This window comes from Apodemus sylvaticus, chromosome 10, assembly GCF_947179515.1.
Source record: "Apodemus sylvaticus chromosome 10, mApoSyl1.1, whole genome shotgun sequence".
NCBI classification, from domain to species: domain Eukaryota; kingdom Metazoa; phylum Chordata; class Mammalia; order Rodentia; family Muridae; genus Apodemus; species Apodemus sylvaticus.
In genome coordinates this window covers 5,744,636-5,762,960 of record NC_067481.1, presented here as the reverse complement: position 1 = coordinate 5,762,960, position 18,325 = coordinate 5,744,636, and the positions used below count along the sequence as shown (strand labels likewise).

Here is an 18,325-nt window from a genome sequence, read left to right as displayed (position 1 = left end):
TATTTCTTAAGGTTTATTTTTATTTTTAAATTATGTGTATATAAGCGTCCTTATGTGGTTATGTGCATAAGGGGGCAGGTGCTGCAAAGTCCAGAGGGAGGCCAGGATCGGAGTTAGAGGCAGTTGTGGGTTGCCTAACGTAAGCACTGGGATCCAAACTCAGGTTCCCTGCTAGAGCAGTGCTCTTAAACCCTGAGCCTTCCAAGTCCTGCTCAGCTGCACTTCCCTGACTTCATCCTGCTCAGCCTTGAACCCTGAGTGCTGGGCAGGTTCCACTTTGCAGAAGTACTGCTCCAGCAAAGCACTGCAAAGGTCAAACCACGCTCTGGCACCCAGTGTTGCTTCCTGGCAGCCGGAGTCACTACTGCACTATCTGAGCAAATCTTAGGCTCTATGGTACCCTACAGGGCAGGGCATTAAGTCTAAATAAAGTTGGCTTTGTTTTGTTTTGTTTTGATTTGATTTGTAGTGTTTTGTTTTGTTTCTCTCCCACCCACTACCAAGCACCTCGATTTGTCTTTTACTGTTATTTTGCTTTCCAGAGTCCAAAATTCTCAAGGCAGTGTTTGAAGAGTAAAGTAAGTGAACTAAATTGTTTGTGGTTTGGGTCAAATTGTAACTGTGGGGTTTGAGCAAGAAATGGCCAGACCCTGCGGTGATTCTAAACCCCTGTCACACACAGTTGTTCCATGAGATTGTCAAAGGGCTTGCAGCAGGTTTGAGTGTGGGGACATGGGTAGGAGCATCTGAGGAACCCTTACATCCTGTGTTGTGAGGGATCGAGGGGGACCCCAGATCTAGGCCCTGGTCAGTTCTTTGCTTTGTCACTCTGCGGGCGCTGGTACAGCCAGATGATGCCCTCATCATGCAGTCGCTTCCAGACCTTTTTCTCTAAGGTAAAGTCATGGTTTATGTAAAAGATGAGCCGTTTCTTCGATGTATCATAGTAGTGGTCAGAGAAGCGCTCGTGGCCCTCCGTGATGAAGCCATAGGCACTCACCTGTGGAAAATGGAGGAGGAGCCGGGATTGCAGGGCCTGCCTCCTGGGGCAGTCTGTCCCTTTGTCCTGGTCCTGGCCCTAGGGCTCTGGATACAGACCCCTTGGGTGTACATGCTCACCCCCATTCCTGTCAGAGGTTTGCAGCCTCACCTTGTCACAGAGATGAAGGGCCGTAAGCAGCAGGAGGGCGCCAGTGGTGGGGCGGTATATTCTCCAGCGGGCAGTGTCCAGGGTCTTTGACCTCAGAAACCTGTTCAGAATACCCAGATTCCCAACAGTCAGGAGCCAGCAAAGGATGTGAGGCCCACGGCCCCTCTGTGGGCTTCCTGCCCTTACCTGTTCTTCATGTAACGGAGAAAGTCTGGGTGCAGCAGCAAGTAGCGATCCAAGTCCAGGGCATCCCGGAACGCTTCCTGGGGCCTGTGTCTGTGGCCAGAGATGGATTTCTCAGGCCCTGTTCTCCTACCTGGCCCGCTGGAGGCCAAGTCACGGTCACGGCGTGACCGCCATCCCTTCTCCAGGAGGCAGAGAGGCAGTCCTACCTGACTAACCCTTTTGAAGTCAGTCACTCACTTCTCAGTGTGCCTGGGGTTTCAGGGGCAGGAGGAGGGAAGTGGGTACCTGAACCAGGAAAGTTTGGTTTTTGCCATGGTCTGATTCAAAAACATGGCTTCCAGCCACTCGTAGTCGCGGGTGCCTTCCAGGAAGTGGAGATATCGGATGTCCTGAAGACCAAAGACAAATGGGAGTGGTCCAGAACTGCCTTGAGGAGCCTGGGCCGAGGGTGGCCTGCCTCTCACTGGGGATTCTGGATCTCCCATGGCCTGAGCGGGTGTTGTCACTGCCCTTGCCCTCCTGTGAACAGAGCTTGGGATGAGCCAGGTTCCAGGCACAAAGAAGGCACTGATAACTCTCCCCTGTCAAGGGGCTGTGTGGCCACGCCCACTGGCAGTCATTGGTCTCCGCTGTCAAGGGGGCTGTGTGGCCACGCCCATTCCTTGCTTCTCACCTTCCCCAGAGGCACATGCTGGAAACCTCTTCTACCCAAAATGAGGATAGACTGGACCAGAGAGAAGGCAGTGAAGCCATAGAAGGATGTCCGGGTCCCCACATCCTGTTCATAGCCTTTAATAACGGCACCACTCAGTCTGCATAGAAAGATCGAACCAGATGATGTGAGTGGAGGAGACACATTTTTTGTGGAGATATGTAAGAAAGATGAATCAGACGGCAGGAATTGTAGACACACTCCATTTCCTAGATGAAGATAGGGGCACATGTCTTAGATAGGGTTTTATACCTGTGAAGAGACACTGTGACCACTATGCCAACCCTTATAAAGGAAAACATTTAATTGCGCTGGCTTACAGTTTGAGAGGTCTAGTCCATCATCATCAGGGAAGGAATATGGCAGATGGCAGGCAGGCATGGCGCTGGAGGAGCTGAGAGTGCCACATCTTGATCCACAGGCAGCAGCAGGAAACCATGTGTCACACTGGACATAGCTTGAACATAGACCTCCAAGCCCACCCCCAGGGACACACTTTCTAAAACATGGCCACGCCTACCCGAACAAGGCCACACCTCCTAATCAGGTCACTCCCCATGGGCCAAGCATTCACCTTGATGAGTCTTTGAGAGCCATTCCTATTCAAACCACCACAGACACTTATCAAGTATCCCATAATAGCACATATTGCCAGGCAATGTAGGGAGAACATACCGGAAAACATAGTCATGGCTGTCTATCTCTTGGCCCATCCGTGAATCATTCAGGATGCCCCCGTTGCCGACTACAGCACAGGTGATGCACTTGGAGAACCCAGAGGGGAGGCTGGCCAGGAGGAGCTGCTGCTGCGGTACCGGCGGGAAGCGGGTCACCACCTTCTGTACCACTGGGACAGGGCAGGGCTCCATTCAGAGCCCCGGAAGGAGGCTGACCCAAGGCAGGAAGCCACCACCCTCTGCCCTGAGGTAGGGACTCACAGGACTGATTGAGTTCCATGAAGCCAAAGGGAGGTGCGAAGTGCTCCAGACGGCTCCACTCGCTCTGGCTGAAGCGTCCAGAGTCCAGGAACAGCGTGAGATTGGGCAGAAAGATATTCTTTAGTCATGGTGACTTGGAAGCCTTGATCTTCACAGAGTCAGGGCAGGTCTATGTGCAGGAAGACAGGTAAGATCAGGCAATGGAGCAGCCCAGGAAACCATGAGCCAGGAGCTACGGATGGGCTCCTGATGACAGAGGCTGGGCTGGGGGGGGTGCAGTTTGAAAGTTTGTGCCCCCTACTCTCTCTTTCACTCTGGACTCCATGGTCTGACTTCCTAACTCTCCATAACTGGGTCCACCTTGGTCCCAGGAAACGTGTCCCCTCAGCTCCTACACAGCTATACCTTACAATTCTGATGGCCACATGTGCATGCAGTGTTCTGTTGGGATGTGACCCTGTTCTGCGTGTATACACAAGCAGGTTTTCAGTATTTCCATCTGGGCAAGGGATTAGGGAGGTGACATGGGGTTGAGCGCTTGCTGTTTTTTTCAGCCTGGAGGACAGTGAAGGTTCCTGTGTGGCCTTTCCAGGGGTGGCAGTGTTCCTGGGAGGGGGGCAGCTGGGCCCTAGGCTGTGTCTCCTTGTCTGTGTCCCATGACCATAGAATAAGGAATCCTGTTCTGGACCCCAGAACTGGCCACACTCCCTTCTCACTGAATGTTGACCTGCCCCAGGTCTTCCTCGAGGGTTCCCGGACAAATCCCTTCCAGCCACAACTTTCTGAGTTGTCCAGACCTTGATTCTGGACCTTCCTTCTCCTCCCTGACTTTCTCTAAGGAGGAAGGATGGGCCAATAGCCAGCGTCAGGCCGAGCACAGGAAGGTCAAGGCTATGACTGAATGCTGAGCCTGGCTGCTTGGGATGGTGGCATAGTACAGAAGCACAGTGAAGGTCCAGACTCACCGTCTGCAGGCTGCCCTCATCCAAGCTATATTCCTCCTCAAAATCCCACCGAGGCTCAGACTTGAAGTCCGAGGCCTTCAGCATTTGTCTTCTTCGTGTGGTGGGGTGTGGGAAAGAGGCAGGGGAGGGGGTGGCCTGGACCACCTTCTCCTCGGCTAGGACAGCTCTTGTGGCCAATGGTCTCTGCCTTGTTGACGGTGCTCCTGTAGCTCTCGATACTTTGTCCACACGTTCTGGAATGGGCATCTTTGCAGCTGGCTCCGCCTTGCTCTGAGGATTCTCTGATGCTGGATTTACAGGCTGCAACTGCCTCTTCTCCCCCTCTCCTCGCTCTCCTTGGGCTGCCTCTCTCTCCTGTTTCTTCAGGTCTACCTCCTTTGTCCTGAGGGAAGTTGTCTCCTCCTGAAGTGACATGATGGGTCCTTGGTGTTTGGCCTTTTGTCGAACCTCCTGCAGACTTGATTCATTGTTCTCTATAAACTGGTACCTGGACAGAGAACAGGTGATAAAGGCTGCATGTTATATAAACCGGTCACAAACATCATGAGCAGGCTGAGGAGATGGCTCAGTGAGTTAGTGTGCTTACTCTGCAAGGATGTACACATGGGTTTGATTTTTGTTTGTTTGTTTGTTTGTTTGTTTTTGTTTTTTTTGAGACAGGGTTTCTCTGTGTAGCACTGGCTGTCCTGGAACTCACTTTGGAGACCAGCCTGGCCTCGAACTCAGAAATCTGCCTGCCTTTGCCTCCCAAGTCCTGAGATTAAAGGCGTGTACCACCACCACCTGGCAGCACACATGGGTTTGAAATCCTCAACTTCCATATTTAGAAAAACAATACACCACAAATACAGCCATTCATGTGCCTGCAAGCCCACATGTTTTCCTGTTTTATCCTCCACATTTTTTATGAGACAGAGTTTCTCACTGAACCTGATGCTCACTGACTTGAGTAGTTGGCCCACCATACCCCACTGATCCTCTGAACATCAGGATTACAGGCTGGTGCCTGTGGGTGCTGAGACTCGAATTCAGGTCCTCACGTCTGTGCACCAATAACTTTACCATCTGCCTATGTCTTACACACAAACAGAATAAAACTCAGAAGTCCCGTAGTTCTTGGGTTCAGGTCTGCTCAGTCTCCCATGAATCTCTCGTTCCTGAGTAGATCCTGGCTTGTTGCCTCCTTAGACTGCAATATCCCTGCTTGCCGAAGTGGCCTCTGGACACCACAGAAATGCTCCTGTCCCCAGGATCTTCTGGCAGGCCCCTTACTTGATGTAACTATCCCCCTTTCTTCTGTAACAAGTGTCCAGCTTCTCCTCATTACTAATAACAACAGCAGACTAATAAACACCAAGTCCCTCATGGTCTTTAGCGACATGTTTTGCTCTCTTCTGATAGACTTTGCATCTCTTAAGAGCTTGCCAGAAAGAAAGGGAGAACAAATGTCACCCACGGCCAGGATCCCTGTGTTCTGCAGCCTCCATGTTGGGTAGGACCATCACTGACCTTTATGGCTCTCATATCCTCCATCCTTGAATAGGTGTGCAAACATGTGTCTTGTACAGTTGTAAAGATCAAAATCACGTAGAAAATGACTCCCATTCTGAATTGACATCATAAAAACGGGTGTCGTCACTTTCCTAATGAGCCTTATAAAGCAATGTAAATCATTCACAGCTCCCTTTCGGCATTTTAAACTTTATTGAATTATCTCTGTGTGTGTAGGTGTAGGTGTATGTGTGTGTGTGTAGACCAGAGGTTGGCCTGTGGTGTTTCTTTAGTAATCTTCTTTGCTTTTTGAGACCGAGTCTATCATTGGCTTAGAGCTTGCTAAGTAAGCTTGGCCGGCCATTGATCCTCAAGGATATACCTTTCTCTGCCTCTCCAGCACCAGGGTTTTGAGAACTCACCACCATGCCTGGATTTCACATGAGTGCTGGAGTCGAACTCAGATCGTCATGCTTATGTGGCAAGAACTTGGCTAATTAAGCCATCTCCCCAGTCCCTGCAAAGCTTTTCCTTTCTTTTTGGGTCTTGGTTCTAAGTGGTGACTGCTGGCCTCAGACTCAGGACACAGCACCCCAGCGCTCGAGGTCATAGCCTGCCCCACCCCACTAGTCTATTGCTATCTGGTTTTTACTTTTGCTGCTTTCCTTCTTCCGTCCCGGCAGCAGCATGGTGACCCCTCCAAGCTGTAAAACCTGTAGTCACCTTTGTGTCCCCTCTTCCTCCTACCACTCCCTTAAACTACCTCCTGAAGTTCACATCTTTCTGGTCCCAGACCCTCCCTGGGCCTCAGTGGCTCAAGTTTCAGCACTTCCTGCCAGAGTTAGCTGCTTAGGCAATCTCTCCACCCCTGCCCTTGATTATCTATTGCTCTGGATGGTCCAAACCCTTGCCTTCTGGAAGCTGCCTTTCTGCCCTAAAAGTCCTTTGCCACCATCCCCTGACCCCACCTTTCTCCTGGGCTAGCAGGGATGCCCTCCACAGTGGGGATGAGACGTCCCCACTGAGGAAGGCTGATGAGATTTCTATGTGGCCCATTCTCTATAGACTCTCCCTCCCCTGCCGCCCATTTACTGCTCACTCACCCAAACTGCATACTGTCTTTGAAGCTTTCCACAGAGCCTCCTAGACTCTCTCTCTTCCAGAGACCTCTCTCCACAGCAACTGTTTGCTCTGTCAATCATTTGGAACTTAATTATATTCACTGTATTGAACATGCTTCAGGTCACAGTAACTTCAGCTGATTAAAACTCATTCTAGGTTTGAGTGGTAGTGCATGCCTATAATCCCAGCACTTGGGAGGCTAAGGCAGGATCATCAATGGGCTATCTTGGGTTATATAGTGAGATATTGTGTGTCTGCCTATTTGAGCAGTAAAACAAACAAAAAAAAGAAGCTATTTCATTGAGTCTGTAAAAGAGGTATCACTGCTGGAAATGTGTGAAATGTTCTAGAAGTCCTTGTGGAGAGCTCACATGGGGCCAAGATGTGGAGGCTCCCCTTCCACCCTGCCAGTGGGCAGTCTTGACTTTTCTGACTCACTTTTCAGGGTGAGAAGGCCTCTGAGACATGGGAAACCCACAGGCTAGGTCTGTGCTTGGGGTTTAGGGGAGTAGAGTGTAAGAGCCAGCGGCACTTCAGCTGCCCTAGTACTCACCAGCCCATGGGGGTAACTTGCCTGAGCTGTGCTGTGTCTGCCTGCCCTCTGTGGACTCAGCCCAGAGTCCCCAACTCCTGCCTGCTTCCCATCCCATCCCCCACCCTTCACCCCCAGCCCCCACCTCTTGCCTGCCTTTGCACTCAAGCCTCCTGGTGTCCCTGGCACCTTGGTCCACACCACCAGCTCCTTCCAGGGCTCTCTATGAGACCCCTGACCTTAACACACATGGAACCTCTAGGTGGCTCAGGGCTCCTCAGGCCTCCCCTCGGGGGCTTTTCCTGGGGGTCACAGCACTGGCATCTTCTTACCTGAAATCCTTTGTGCTTGACTTCTTAATAAAGGAGGGCAGAATGAAAAGCAATGCCAACAGAGTCAGAAGCAGGAAAGCTTGCCTCTGGCAAAGTCCTCCACACCTTCTCTTCATGGTGGGCGGCTGGTCCCTAGAAGCATGTATGATGAGAGCAAGCTTCTGACAGCAGCAGTCAGATGGCCTCCTCGTTCAGGGGAGGGCGACAGAGCCCTGCCCTTTGTCTCTGAGGTGCTCCAAAGAGCAGAAGAGATAAAAGAAGGGTGAAACATTCAAGGAAGAGATAGACCTTCTGTTCAAATAGGTGTCATTTCGAATGGGAGGGACCCTAGGCACAGTTGCCATTTAGGGTCAAGTTTCTTAGGTGCTCAGAAATTGTGACTGGAACTTCACCAGAAATCTGTGTGTCTGAGACTTCCTTTCATTCAGGGTCAATGGACAGCTTCACAAAATTGGTGCCTATAGAGTTCTGGGGGAAAGGCATGGTGGGTAAAACACTTGCTGCACAACTGCGAGGACCTATGTTGAGTTTCCCAGCACCTATGCAAAGCCAGTCAGGGTAGCCCATGCCTGCCCACCCAGTGATTCTATAGCAGGATGGGAGATGGAGGCAAAGGAACCTCAGAACCTCACAAGCCAACTAGCCTGGTGTATGCAGTAGAGAGGGGCCCTGTCTCCAACAATGTGGAAGGTGGTACACACAGAGGGACAAGAAGCCTCAATGACGACTTCTTCAAATGCTGGCACCTGCAAGTCTACCCCTATGCCTACCTGCCTGTTTGTCATGGTGGGCAGATGCGGGGTACAGGGGCAGGTACTTTCTCACTCCAACATCAATCTGAATAAACAGGTTCTCTCCCACACTGGCTCTTCTCAGCCCTGCTCAAAGAGGGGAGGGAGTGGTCTAGGAGGCTAGGGAGGGGGAGGGGCGGAGAGGCTGCAGATTCTCTATTCTTCTCCAGCCCCTGTGTTTCCCCATTCCCAGCTTCTCTTTCTCAACAACCCTTGTATTTCAAACATAAGCCCTCTTTTATCTTAAACTCCTGGCTCTCTCCCTCTCCTCTCTAACCTTTTATTGATTCTTTCTGACTCTCACTCATGTAGTCCAATTCCACTCATCTCCCTATCTTTCCATATTCAACCTTACCTCACCCCAAAACAAAACAAAACAAACAAAATCTTGCTATGGAAGCTGCAGTGTAGTCCATTTACCCAAAGAGCTTTATTTGCAAATGTTCATTGCATGAGCCATTGGTCTGGTATGACATCTCTGGGCTCTGCTATGCTACCCATCCTGGATCCTCACAGGACTCCTCTTATCTAGCCTGATGTTGCCCTGTGTCATGGAGATCCTGCAGCTTTGGATCTCCATCCCCAAAGGATTGGCCTTTTTCACATGCTCCAGCAGTTCATAGATATGGTAGATGTTGGGGTGAGCCAACTCAAAGTCCTGGATCTGGCCCGAGTTGTTCCCCCCTCCAGCACTCCTAAGCACGTACACAAATGTACTCTGCTGTACTCCTCACCCCTATTCCTACCAAGATCCAAACACTGAATTCATGACTCAGGAGACCTACTAGTAAGTAGCCAGCCTGTCATTGTACCCTCATGTATAATCATATAGTCCACTGCTTGTGAGTTTAGATCTTGTGATGCCTACTTACACCTGTTACTTGTGGTTTTGGAGCTTAAAACCTGCTCACCCAGAAGAGTTGGGTCGAAGTATCAGCTCCTGAGTCTGCACTGCATCGCTGGCTGCTCACTTTGCTCTTCAAATCAATCAAGTTTCTCTGGTGAAGAATACTTAGCAGGGTGGTGGTGGTGCACGCCTGTAATCCCAGCACTCTGGGAGGCAGAGGCAGGCAGATTTCTGAGTTTGAGGCCAGCCTGGTCTACAGAGTGAGTTCCAGGACAGCCAGGGCTACACAGAGAAACCCTGTCTTGGGGGGTGGAGGGGAACAACCAAAAAGTTCAAAAAGAAAGAAAGAAAGAAAGAAAGAAAGAAAGAAAGAATGAATGAATGAATGAATGAAAGAAAGAAAGAAAAAAAAGACAGAAAGAAGAAAGCTTGGTGTGTCTGGGTGTTAGATTTTCTTGAGGCCCCACAACAATGCACAATTCAGGCTGTGTGTTTTCTTCTACAAACAAGTTTTGGTGCTTCAGCTACACAGGCTATATGCTTGATCACATGCAGCTAGGAGTTACGTAGAGAGGAAGTATGACAGAATGTATCCTTGCCCCTGATGGGACCAAGGCAAGACGTATATTGCCTTGTGGGCTTTGCTTTTTATACACACCAGACTAACATAATTGGCAACCATAAACCCAGATTAGTACTATCAGGAAACCAAGCACAATCACCAGTGGTGGCATGATCTACCAGAAACAACCAGGCCTCTGCCAAATGGGCACAAGTCACTGGGAGTGACCAGAACCATCCAGGATGCCTGGAGAAGCTGCCATGCCTCTCTCAAAGAAACGAAGACATGAGACCAACAGTGTTGTAAGGCTGGCTATGCAAGCACCCTGACTCTGTCCCTTGAGACCGATTTATATTCTCTCCAAAAATCATGTGTCCTCCCATGGGTCTTACCTCAGCAAAACACCATGTGAGTCTGTATCACATGACACAACCAGAAACTTCTACTTCGATAGGGCCACAGCCATGAGCACCAAACACTAATCATTAGAAACATGGATATTCCTATTTTATGACACAGCAAGACAGGGACAAAGAAGCCTGACAAAGAGCCTATCAAAGGCCTCTCCCTACCTAGGGACTATTCAGGCTCACAGAGGCTGATTTAGGAACATATGGCTTACCTCCTTGTCTTTGCTAAACATATTAGACTTTAGCTATTTTGATAAACTGAGTCATACAAGAAACTGTGATATTCTGCAATGGTCCACCAGGAAGGTAAGGTTGCCAGTGTCCCCATGGGCTGTGTTTCTGATTTAAAGTTTTATTTTGATACTAAAAGAGTATTTAACTCTTAACAATTTAACAATTATTATTTTTTAAGGCTAAATCTACCAGGGGACAAAAAAGCAAATTCTAATTTTATAAGAGCTACTAATTTATTATGAACTGTTAAAAATGTTAACACATGCACCTTAATGATCAGCCACCTCATAAAGGATTAAACTCTAGCTTCTCATTGTAAACAACTTGCATTTGAACCTAGCATAGTTACAAGCACAGTTCTGAGAACATAAAGAGTTTAAGAGATTTTGATCCTCAAACTCTTTAGAGATTCACTGAATATGGCATTTAAAATGTTTATTCAACAGGTTTCCTGTGATGGGCAGAAATGTCACCTCCTACAGGTGGCCACCAAAGAAGACAATGGGGCATAGACTACCTGGGTTGTGGTTATTCTAACCACTGGGAAGAACTTTTCCATCCTCACCTGCTACCAGGACCCTGCCTAAATTGTGGACAAGCAGGACACTGAAGATTTGATTGCCCCACTTTGCCTAGACAAGGCAGCCAAGTCCCCCAAGTTCCTCCTCTACAGGAGAGCCTCTCATCGTTTGGGCCTGGGAGACTAACACTGCCCCGGGATATATCCTCCCAATGAAGTCATCAAGATCATGAGAACCTAGGGTAACTGTCTTAGGGTTTCTATTCCTGTGCAAACATCATGACCAAGAAGCAAGTTGGGGAGGAAAAGGTTTATTCACCTTATACTTCCACATTGCTGTTCATCACCAAAGGAGGTCAGGACTGGAACTCAAGCAGGTCAGGAAGCAGGAGCTGATGCAGAGGCCATGGAGGGATGTTCCTTACTGGCTTGCTTCCCCAGGCTTGCTCAGCTTGCTCTCTTACAGAACCCAAGAATACCAGCCCAAGGATGGCACCACCCACAAGGGGCCCTCCCCTCTTGATCACTAATTGAGAAAATGCCCCACAGCTGGATCTCATGGAGGCACTTCCCCAACTGAAGCTCCCTTCTCTGTGATAACTCCAGCCTGTGTCAAGTTGACACACAAAACCAGCCAGTACAATTGACCCCTTGTCAACTTGAGACACAAACACATCACTGTTAAGCCTAAAACCTTACATTCTTATTCATCCCCAAGATCTAAATAACTTTAAAAGTCCCACAGTCTTTACATATTAAAAGTTCAATCCCTTTAAAATGTCCAATATCTTTTAAAATTCAAGGTCTTAAAAATTCAAAGCCTCTTTACTGTGGACTCCACTAAAATACTTTCGTCCTTCAAGAAGGAAAAATATCAGGGCATAGTCAATCAAAAGCAAAACTCAAACTCCAATGGTTCAAGGTCTGGGATCAACTCAAAATCTTCTGGGCTCCTCCAAGGGCTTGGATCACTTCTCCAGCTCTGCCCTTTGTATCACCCAGCTTGTCTTCTAGGCTCCAGCTGTCTGTTCTCCACTGCTGCTGCTGTTCTTGGTGGTCATCTCATCTCCAATATGCTGGGGTCTTCTGCTGTAACTAGGCTTCACCGATAGCCTCTCATAGGCTATCTTCATGGTGCCAAGCCTTAACTCCTATGCATGACCCTTTCAGTCCTGGGCCATCAATTGCAACTGAGGTTGTACTTTCACCAATGGCCTTCCTTGGCCTCTCACAGTACCAAGCCTCAGCTGCTCTTCATGGCCCCCATCATACCTTTAAAACCAGTACCACCTGGGTGACTCTGACACAGTACCAAGTCCAGCCAGAGAGCAAAGTACAACTGTGGCTATCTCTAGAACACAGCCTCTGTGCTCTCAGAAAACACTTCCCAGAAGATTTCACCTCAGTGATGCTGGTCTCTTCTTAATCACCGCTAATTTCTTTACTCCAGCTAACCAGCATCAATAGTCCCAGTAACACAAAGGTTTGCTTTAGTGGTTCTGGTATCTTGTTAATCACAGCTGATTCTTCAGCCCCAGCTAACCAAAACCACGGAATCTTCTCAATCAAAACATGGCCCTGATAAGAGTCTTTAATCTTCCCTCTGAAATTTCACAAGCCAGGCTTCCATCTTTTATGCTGTTCTCAACATTATCTTCCAAGCTCCTACACAACATCCCACAGAGCTCTTAACACCAAATGGATCGTCTAGCCCAAAGTTCCAAAGGCCTTCCACAGTCCTCCCCAAAACATGGTCAGGTTGTCACAGGAATACCCCACTATGCTGGTACCAATTTATCTTAGTCAGGGTTTCTATTCCTGCACAAATATCATCACCAAGAAGCAAGTTGGGATAGAAAGGGTTTATTCAGCTTACACTTCCACACTGCTGTTTATTACCAGAGGAGGTCAGGACCTGAACTCAAGCCGGTCAGGAAGCAGCAGCTGATGCAGAGGCCATGGGGGTTGTTACTTACTGGCTTAATCAGCTTGCTTTTTTATAGAACCCAAGACTACCATCTCAGGGATGGCACCACCCACAATGGGCCCTCCCCACTTGGTCACTAATTGAGAAAATGCCCCACAGCTGGATCTCATGGAGACACTTCCCCAACTGAAGCCCCTTTCTCTGTGATAACTCCAGCCTGTGTCAAGTTGACACCCAAAACCAGCCAGTACAAGTGGTAATGCTAATATATCTCCTTTTTTTGTAATAAAACATTTTATTTATTGAAAAGGGAAGTAAAAACACTTTATGATAAAATTAAAGATTTACGTGGAAAATATTTCAGATAAACACGTTAAAATTGACAATTTTCATGGGAAATTAAAGAGTAAAGTGATAGGCATGTAAAACATTGCTAAATTAGTTGAAATATGGCATAGAAATATTTTATGATAGAATTGAAGATTTACGTGGGAAATAATTCTGATAAAATTGTAGAAAAATGTAGAAAAACATGTTAGAATTGAAGATTATCATGGAAAATTTGAATAGAAAATTTTATAATAATGGTAGGCATAAAAGTATTCCTAAGCTGATTTAAAGTGGAATTATAAACATTTTCTGATAACCTTGAAGATTTACATAGAAAATATTTCTGATAAAATTGAAGAAATATATAGAAAAACATGCAAAAATTAAAGATTATCAGGGAAATTATATAGATAAAATGATAGGCATAAAGATAATTCTAAGTTGATTGAAGGTGGAATTATAAACATTTTTAGATAACATTGAAGATTTATTTACATGGAAAATATTTCAGGTAAATTTCAAGAAATATATAGACAAACACATTAAAATTGACTGTTTCATGGAAAATTTTACATATAAAATGGGAGATATAAAAACTCTAAATTAGTTGAAGGTGGAATTAGAAACATTTGTGATAAAATCAAAGATTTACATTGAAAACATTTCTGATAAAATAGAGGAAGTATATAGAAAGACATTAAAATTGAAGATTATCATGAAAAATAATGCACATAAAATGGTAGACATAAAAAATATTACCAAATTAATTGACATGGGAATTACAAACATGTTCTGATAAAATTGAAGATTTACATGAGAAATATGTCTGTTAGTCTCTGTCTTTTTATTGGAGAGTTGAGTCCATTGTTGTTAAGAGATATTAAGGAATAGTGATTGTTGCTTCCTGTTGTTTTTGATGTTATTTTTATGTTTGTGTGGGTATCTTCTTTTGGGTTTGTTGGAAGAAGATTACTTTCTTGCTTTTTCTAGGGTGTAGTTTCCCTCCTTGTGTTGGCATTTGCCATCAATTATCCTTTGTAGGGCTGGATTTGTGGACGGATTTTGTGTAAATTTGGTTTATCAAGGAATATCTTGGTTTCTCCATCTATGATGATTGAGAGTTTTGCTGGGTATAGTAGCCTGGGCTGGCATTTGTGTTCTCTTAGGGTCTGTATAAGGTCTGCCTTGGATCTTCTAGCTTTCATCATCTCTGGTGAGAAGTCTGGTATAATTCTGATAGGTCTGCCTTTATAAAGTACTTGCCCCTTTTCCCTTATTGCTTTTAATATTCTTTCTTTGTTTAGTGAATTTGGTGTTTTGATTATTATGTGCCAGGAGGAATTTCTGTTCTGTTTGGAGTTCTGTTTGGAGTTCTAAAGGCTTCTTGTATGTTTATGGGCATCTCTTTCTCTAGGTTAGGGAAGATTTCTTCTATAATTTTGTTGAAGATATTTACTGGCCCTCTAAGTTGGAAATCAATCCTTCTCATTGTATCCTGGAGTTCCTGGATGTTTTGGGTTACCAGCTTTATGCATTTTGCATTTTCTTTGACTGTTGAGTCAATGTTTTCTGTGGTATCTTCAGCACCTGAGGTTCTTTCTTCTATCTCTTGTATTCTGTTGATGCTTGCATCTATGACTCCTGAATTCTTTCCAAGGTTTTCTATCACCAGAGATGTCTCACTTTGTGATTTCTTTATTGTCTCTACTTCCACTTTTAGATCCTGGTTGGTTTGGTTCACTTCCTTCACTTGATTGTTTGTGTTTTCCTGTAATTCCTTAAGGGATTTTTGTGTTTATCTTCTTTAAGGGCTTCTGTCTGTTGACCCATGATCTCCTGTATTTCATTAAGGGATTTTTGTGTTTCCTCTTTAAGGGCTTTTACCTGTTGACTGATGCTCTCCTGTATTTCTTTGAGGGAACTTTTAACGTCTTTCTTGAAGCCCTCTATCAGCATAATGAGATACGATTTTAAGTCCAACTCTTGCTTTTCCAGTGTGTTGGGGTTTCCGGGACTTGCTGTTGTGGGAGAACTGGGTTCTGATGTTGCCATGAGGCCTTGGTTTCTGTTGGTAGGGTTCTTGTGCTTGCCTTTCACCATCTGGTGCTATTGTTGTCTCTGTCTGTAGTTTGTTCCTCCTGTGTGCCTGTAAGCCTGTGTCCTTACTCCTCTGAGCTCAAAAGTGAAAGCACTGCTGGGAGATCTCTCTCTCCTGGTGGGCTATGCTCAGAAGGCTGTGGAGTCTCCAGGCTCCCCAGTGCAAATGGCAGCAGGAAGACTTCTGTCCCAGCTGCTCCACTGAGGATCTTATGCCCTGTGTGCTCCTAGCTGGTCCCCTCCAGACAGAAGGTGGAGATCTCACCTCTGTGCTCAGAAATGGAAGCCCTGCTGGGAGATCTCTCTCTCCTGGCTGGCTGTACACAGAAGGCTGTGGAGTTACCTGGCTCCCTGATGCCATAATCTCCTTTTAGTAAAGTAAAACTTCATGTAACCTTCAGGGAATCAAAGAAGTGATAAAACTTTGATCCACCTGCCTCAGCTCAACTGGACTCCAGTTATCTACAACCAAAGTTTTCTGAGAATGGGGTTTCCCCCTGGTCTTGGGATTCCTCTTCTTCCCCAATTACAAGGAAAATTTAACATCTTTCCTAGTCTGTATTTGTCTCAGCAGATTTTCACTTGTTGACAGGCTCCATCCAGGGAGCACCTGTGCCTGCAAAGTGCTGAACCCTGGACTTGCTGAAAGCTGATGCAAACCTGTCCAACCTATGTGATTGCGCCCTGTCTCTTCAGCTTGGCCAGCTCAGTAGATGCTTCTGATAAATGTCGCATTGCTCAGCCTTTGACTTGCCTTTCAGCCTTCCTGGGCCCTGGCATCAGTGCCCTAATGTGAGCTGGAAGTAGTTACAGAGAAGAATGCCATCACTTGCCTCTGGTCCTCTCCTTGCACCACCCTGCTCCCTCGCCCAACAGGCTGAAATGTCAAGTAAAATTGATTAAATAACTCCCCGTGTAATGCCCCGATTCCTTGTAGGAAACCCAGGAGAGCTCAAGAACTGCAGAGACCACTGTAGTGTAGTTCGAGAGTCTCAACCAGGTTCGCAAACCATCTCATGATGTAGGCCAGGAGTGCGACCCCGAGCTTGAGAGTTAGGCACTTTATATACAGAATAGTCAGAATAGTTAGGAATTCTTTGAAGGTTCAGGGTGAAGGGGGAGGGAAGGCAGGTTAGGTGAGTCATAATTCAGACAGGATACCATTTGGCAGGGTGGAAACCTTGATGCTGAAAGAGGGATTCTTCTGACCTAGAGGTTATCTTTAGTGGAGCTATCATGTACTAGTTTTATGGCTGGCCATAAATGTCTTAGTCTCTAATTGTCCTTTTTTTCCCCCTATGATTTAAGTATGGGACTCTAATCTCTCTACCCCAAGCACAGACACCAGCTGCACCTGGTTTTCTGGGAGAGTGCTGGTCTAGGGCCACTGGAGCTGGCACCTGTGGATCCTTGAGTCCTCTCCAATGGCTAGGGGAAGGAGGGAGGGGAGGGGACGCCCTTCCTTTGCTACAGGGCAGTGAATTGGGAAAAACAAAAGCAGATGCAAGCAGTCCGATTGCACTTAGGGGGTGAGTGCAGAGAAGAGCTGCCAAGCACTTCACCTAGCATAGGGGGAAAGTGGCTACCTACAGGCCAATTGACATACCAGAAAAGTGGGCCCAGATTTGTCAATGTGTAGATTCATTAAACAAAATAGTTCTGCTTTATGATAGGGCACTCGACCTGCTTAATGCAGAAAAAGTTATCATATGGCTTTTTAAAAGTTGTTTCTGTAAAAAACAAACAAACAAACAAACAAAACATTAGGGATTGTAATCTGACTGTATTAGGAAAGAGTATAAAAAGGAGACCAAACTGTAATCCCAGCACTCTGGGAGGCAGAGGCAGAGGCAGGCGGATTTCTGAGTTTGAGGCCAGCCTGGTCTACAGAGTGAGTTCCAGAGCAGCCAGGGCTACACAGAGAAACTCTGTTGGAAAAACCAAATCAAAAAAAAAACAAAAAACAAAAAACAAAAACAAAAAAAACAAAAACAAAAACAAACAAACAAAAAAAAAAAACAAGGAGACCAGTAGCCTGTTGTTCTAGACAGTAAGTCTGATGTCAGCCATCACAGTGCCATTGGTCCTGCTGCTTGTACTAATTTACAATGACTGTTACATCATTGATACAGTAACTAAATGATAATCCCAGTCTGGGTACCATTAAGCTGATGGTTATTAGATCGAAAAATAAACAAAGACCCAAAATAGAGTTGAGGATTTGATCTGAGACACAACTGAAGGAGGGAATGTAATCTCCAAAATTATCTTGAAAGCCCCACCTGCCCAAGGAGCAGGTAATGGGGTGCTGGGAGTTGTGGTTCTTAGGAATATAACAAAAGCCTCATGAGAAATTATGGTGGCCTATGAATTTGCCTTCATATACCCCTGCAACTATCCATCTATATGGTGGTGGACTTCCCTTTTCCCCATCTGAGAGCCTAGGTCAGATCAATCAGTTCTGCTGTTGGGGCTGTCGTATCTGGCTTGGGCCCAAAATGTTGGCATTTTGGTGTTCCTTCTGTAGAGTCTTAACGATGAAGGTGCATTGACTATAAGATCTTGATCCAGAGTTAACTTGTTTGTTTGTTTGTTTGTTTGTTTGTTTTGTTATTAGACAAGCAGTAGCTACCTCAGCCCTTAGACAGGTGGGCCATCCTGTGGCTACAGGGACCAATCAGGTCAGGTACCTCACAGGGCATAGTTCCAAAGGTTGGGTTAGAACTCCTTTTGTAATGTTTTTCTCATGGACAAACAGATGACAAGTTTTTGATACATCTGGAAGTTTTAGTACTGGAAGCCACGTCAGAGCTGTTTCTAAAACCTGAAATGTATCTTATTTCATCTCAGTCCAGAAGAGGCACTTATTGTCCTGTAAATGGTATCTTTAAATGTTTAATAACTCTATTAGCTATATATGACCCAGTCAGCCCCCTAGTAAACAAGGCAGAGTCCTATGGATTGTCTTTTAATCAACTTTAGCACAATTCCTGGGTGAATTACCCTTAATCTATTTTTATATACACTAGACTATTAATTCCCCAGCTGCACTCTGCAAGTTCCTGCTGTGTGAGTCTCACTGGGGTTACTTCTGCTCCATCAGTCCCTCCTCAGAGGGCATTGCACTCAGACTCATGCTCCTGGTCTAAAGACCCCACCTGTCCTCATGTTCTCTCTCT

At 46.3% G+C, this 18,325-nt stretch overlaps 1 protein-coding gene across 1 annotated transcript; it reads right to left on the bottom strand.

The window, feature by feature from the left end:
- Positions 1 to 808: 808 nt before the first annotated feature.
- On the bottom strand, positions 809 to 7,544 carry LOC127695197 (alpha-N-acetylgalactosaminide alpha-2,6-sialyltransferase 1-like). Its single transcript, XM_052197160.1, is given in 9 exon segments — positions 809 to 1,000; positions 1,151 to 1,250; positions 1,337 to 1,426; positions 1,622 to 1,725; positions 2,010 to 2,148; positions 2,724 to 2,895; positions 2,987 to 3,155; positions 3,952 to 4,438; positions 7,429 to 7,544. Coding segments are annotated over 9 exon segments (1,569 nt in total).
- Positions 7,545 to 18,325: the final 10,781 nt, after the last annotated feature.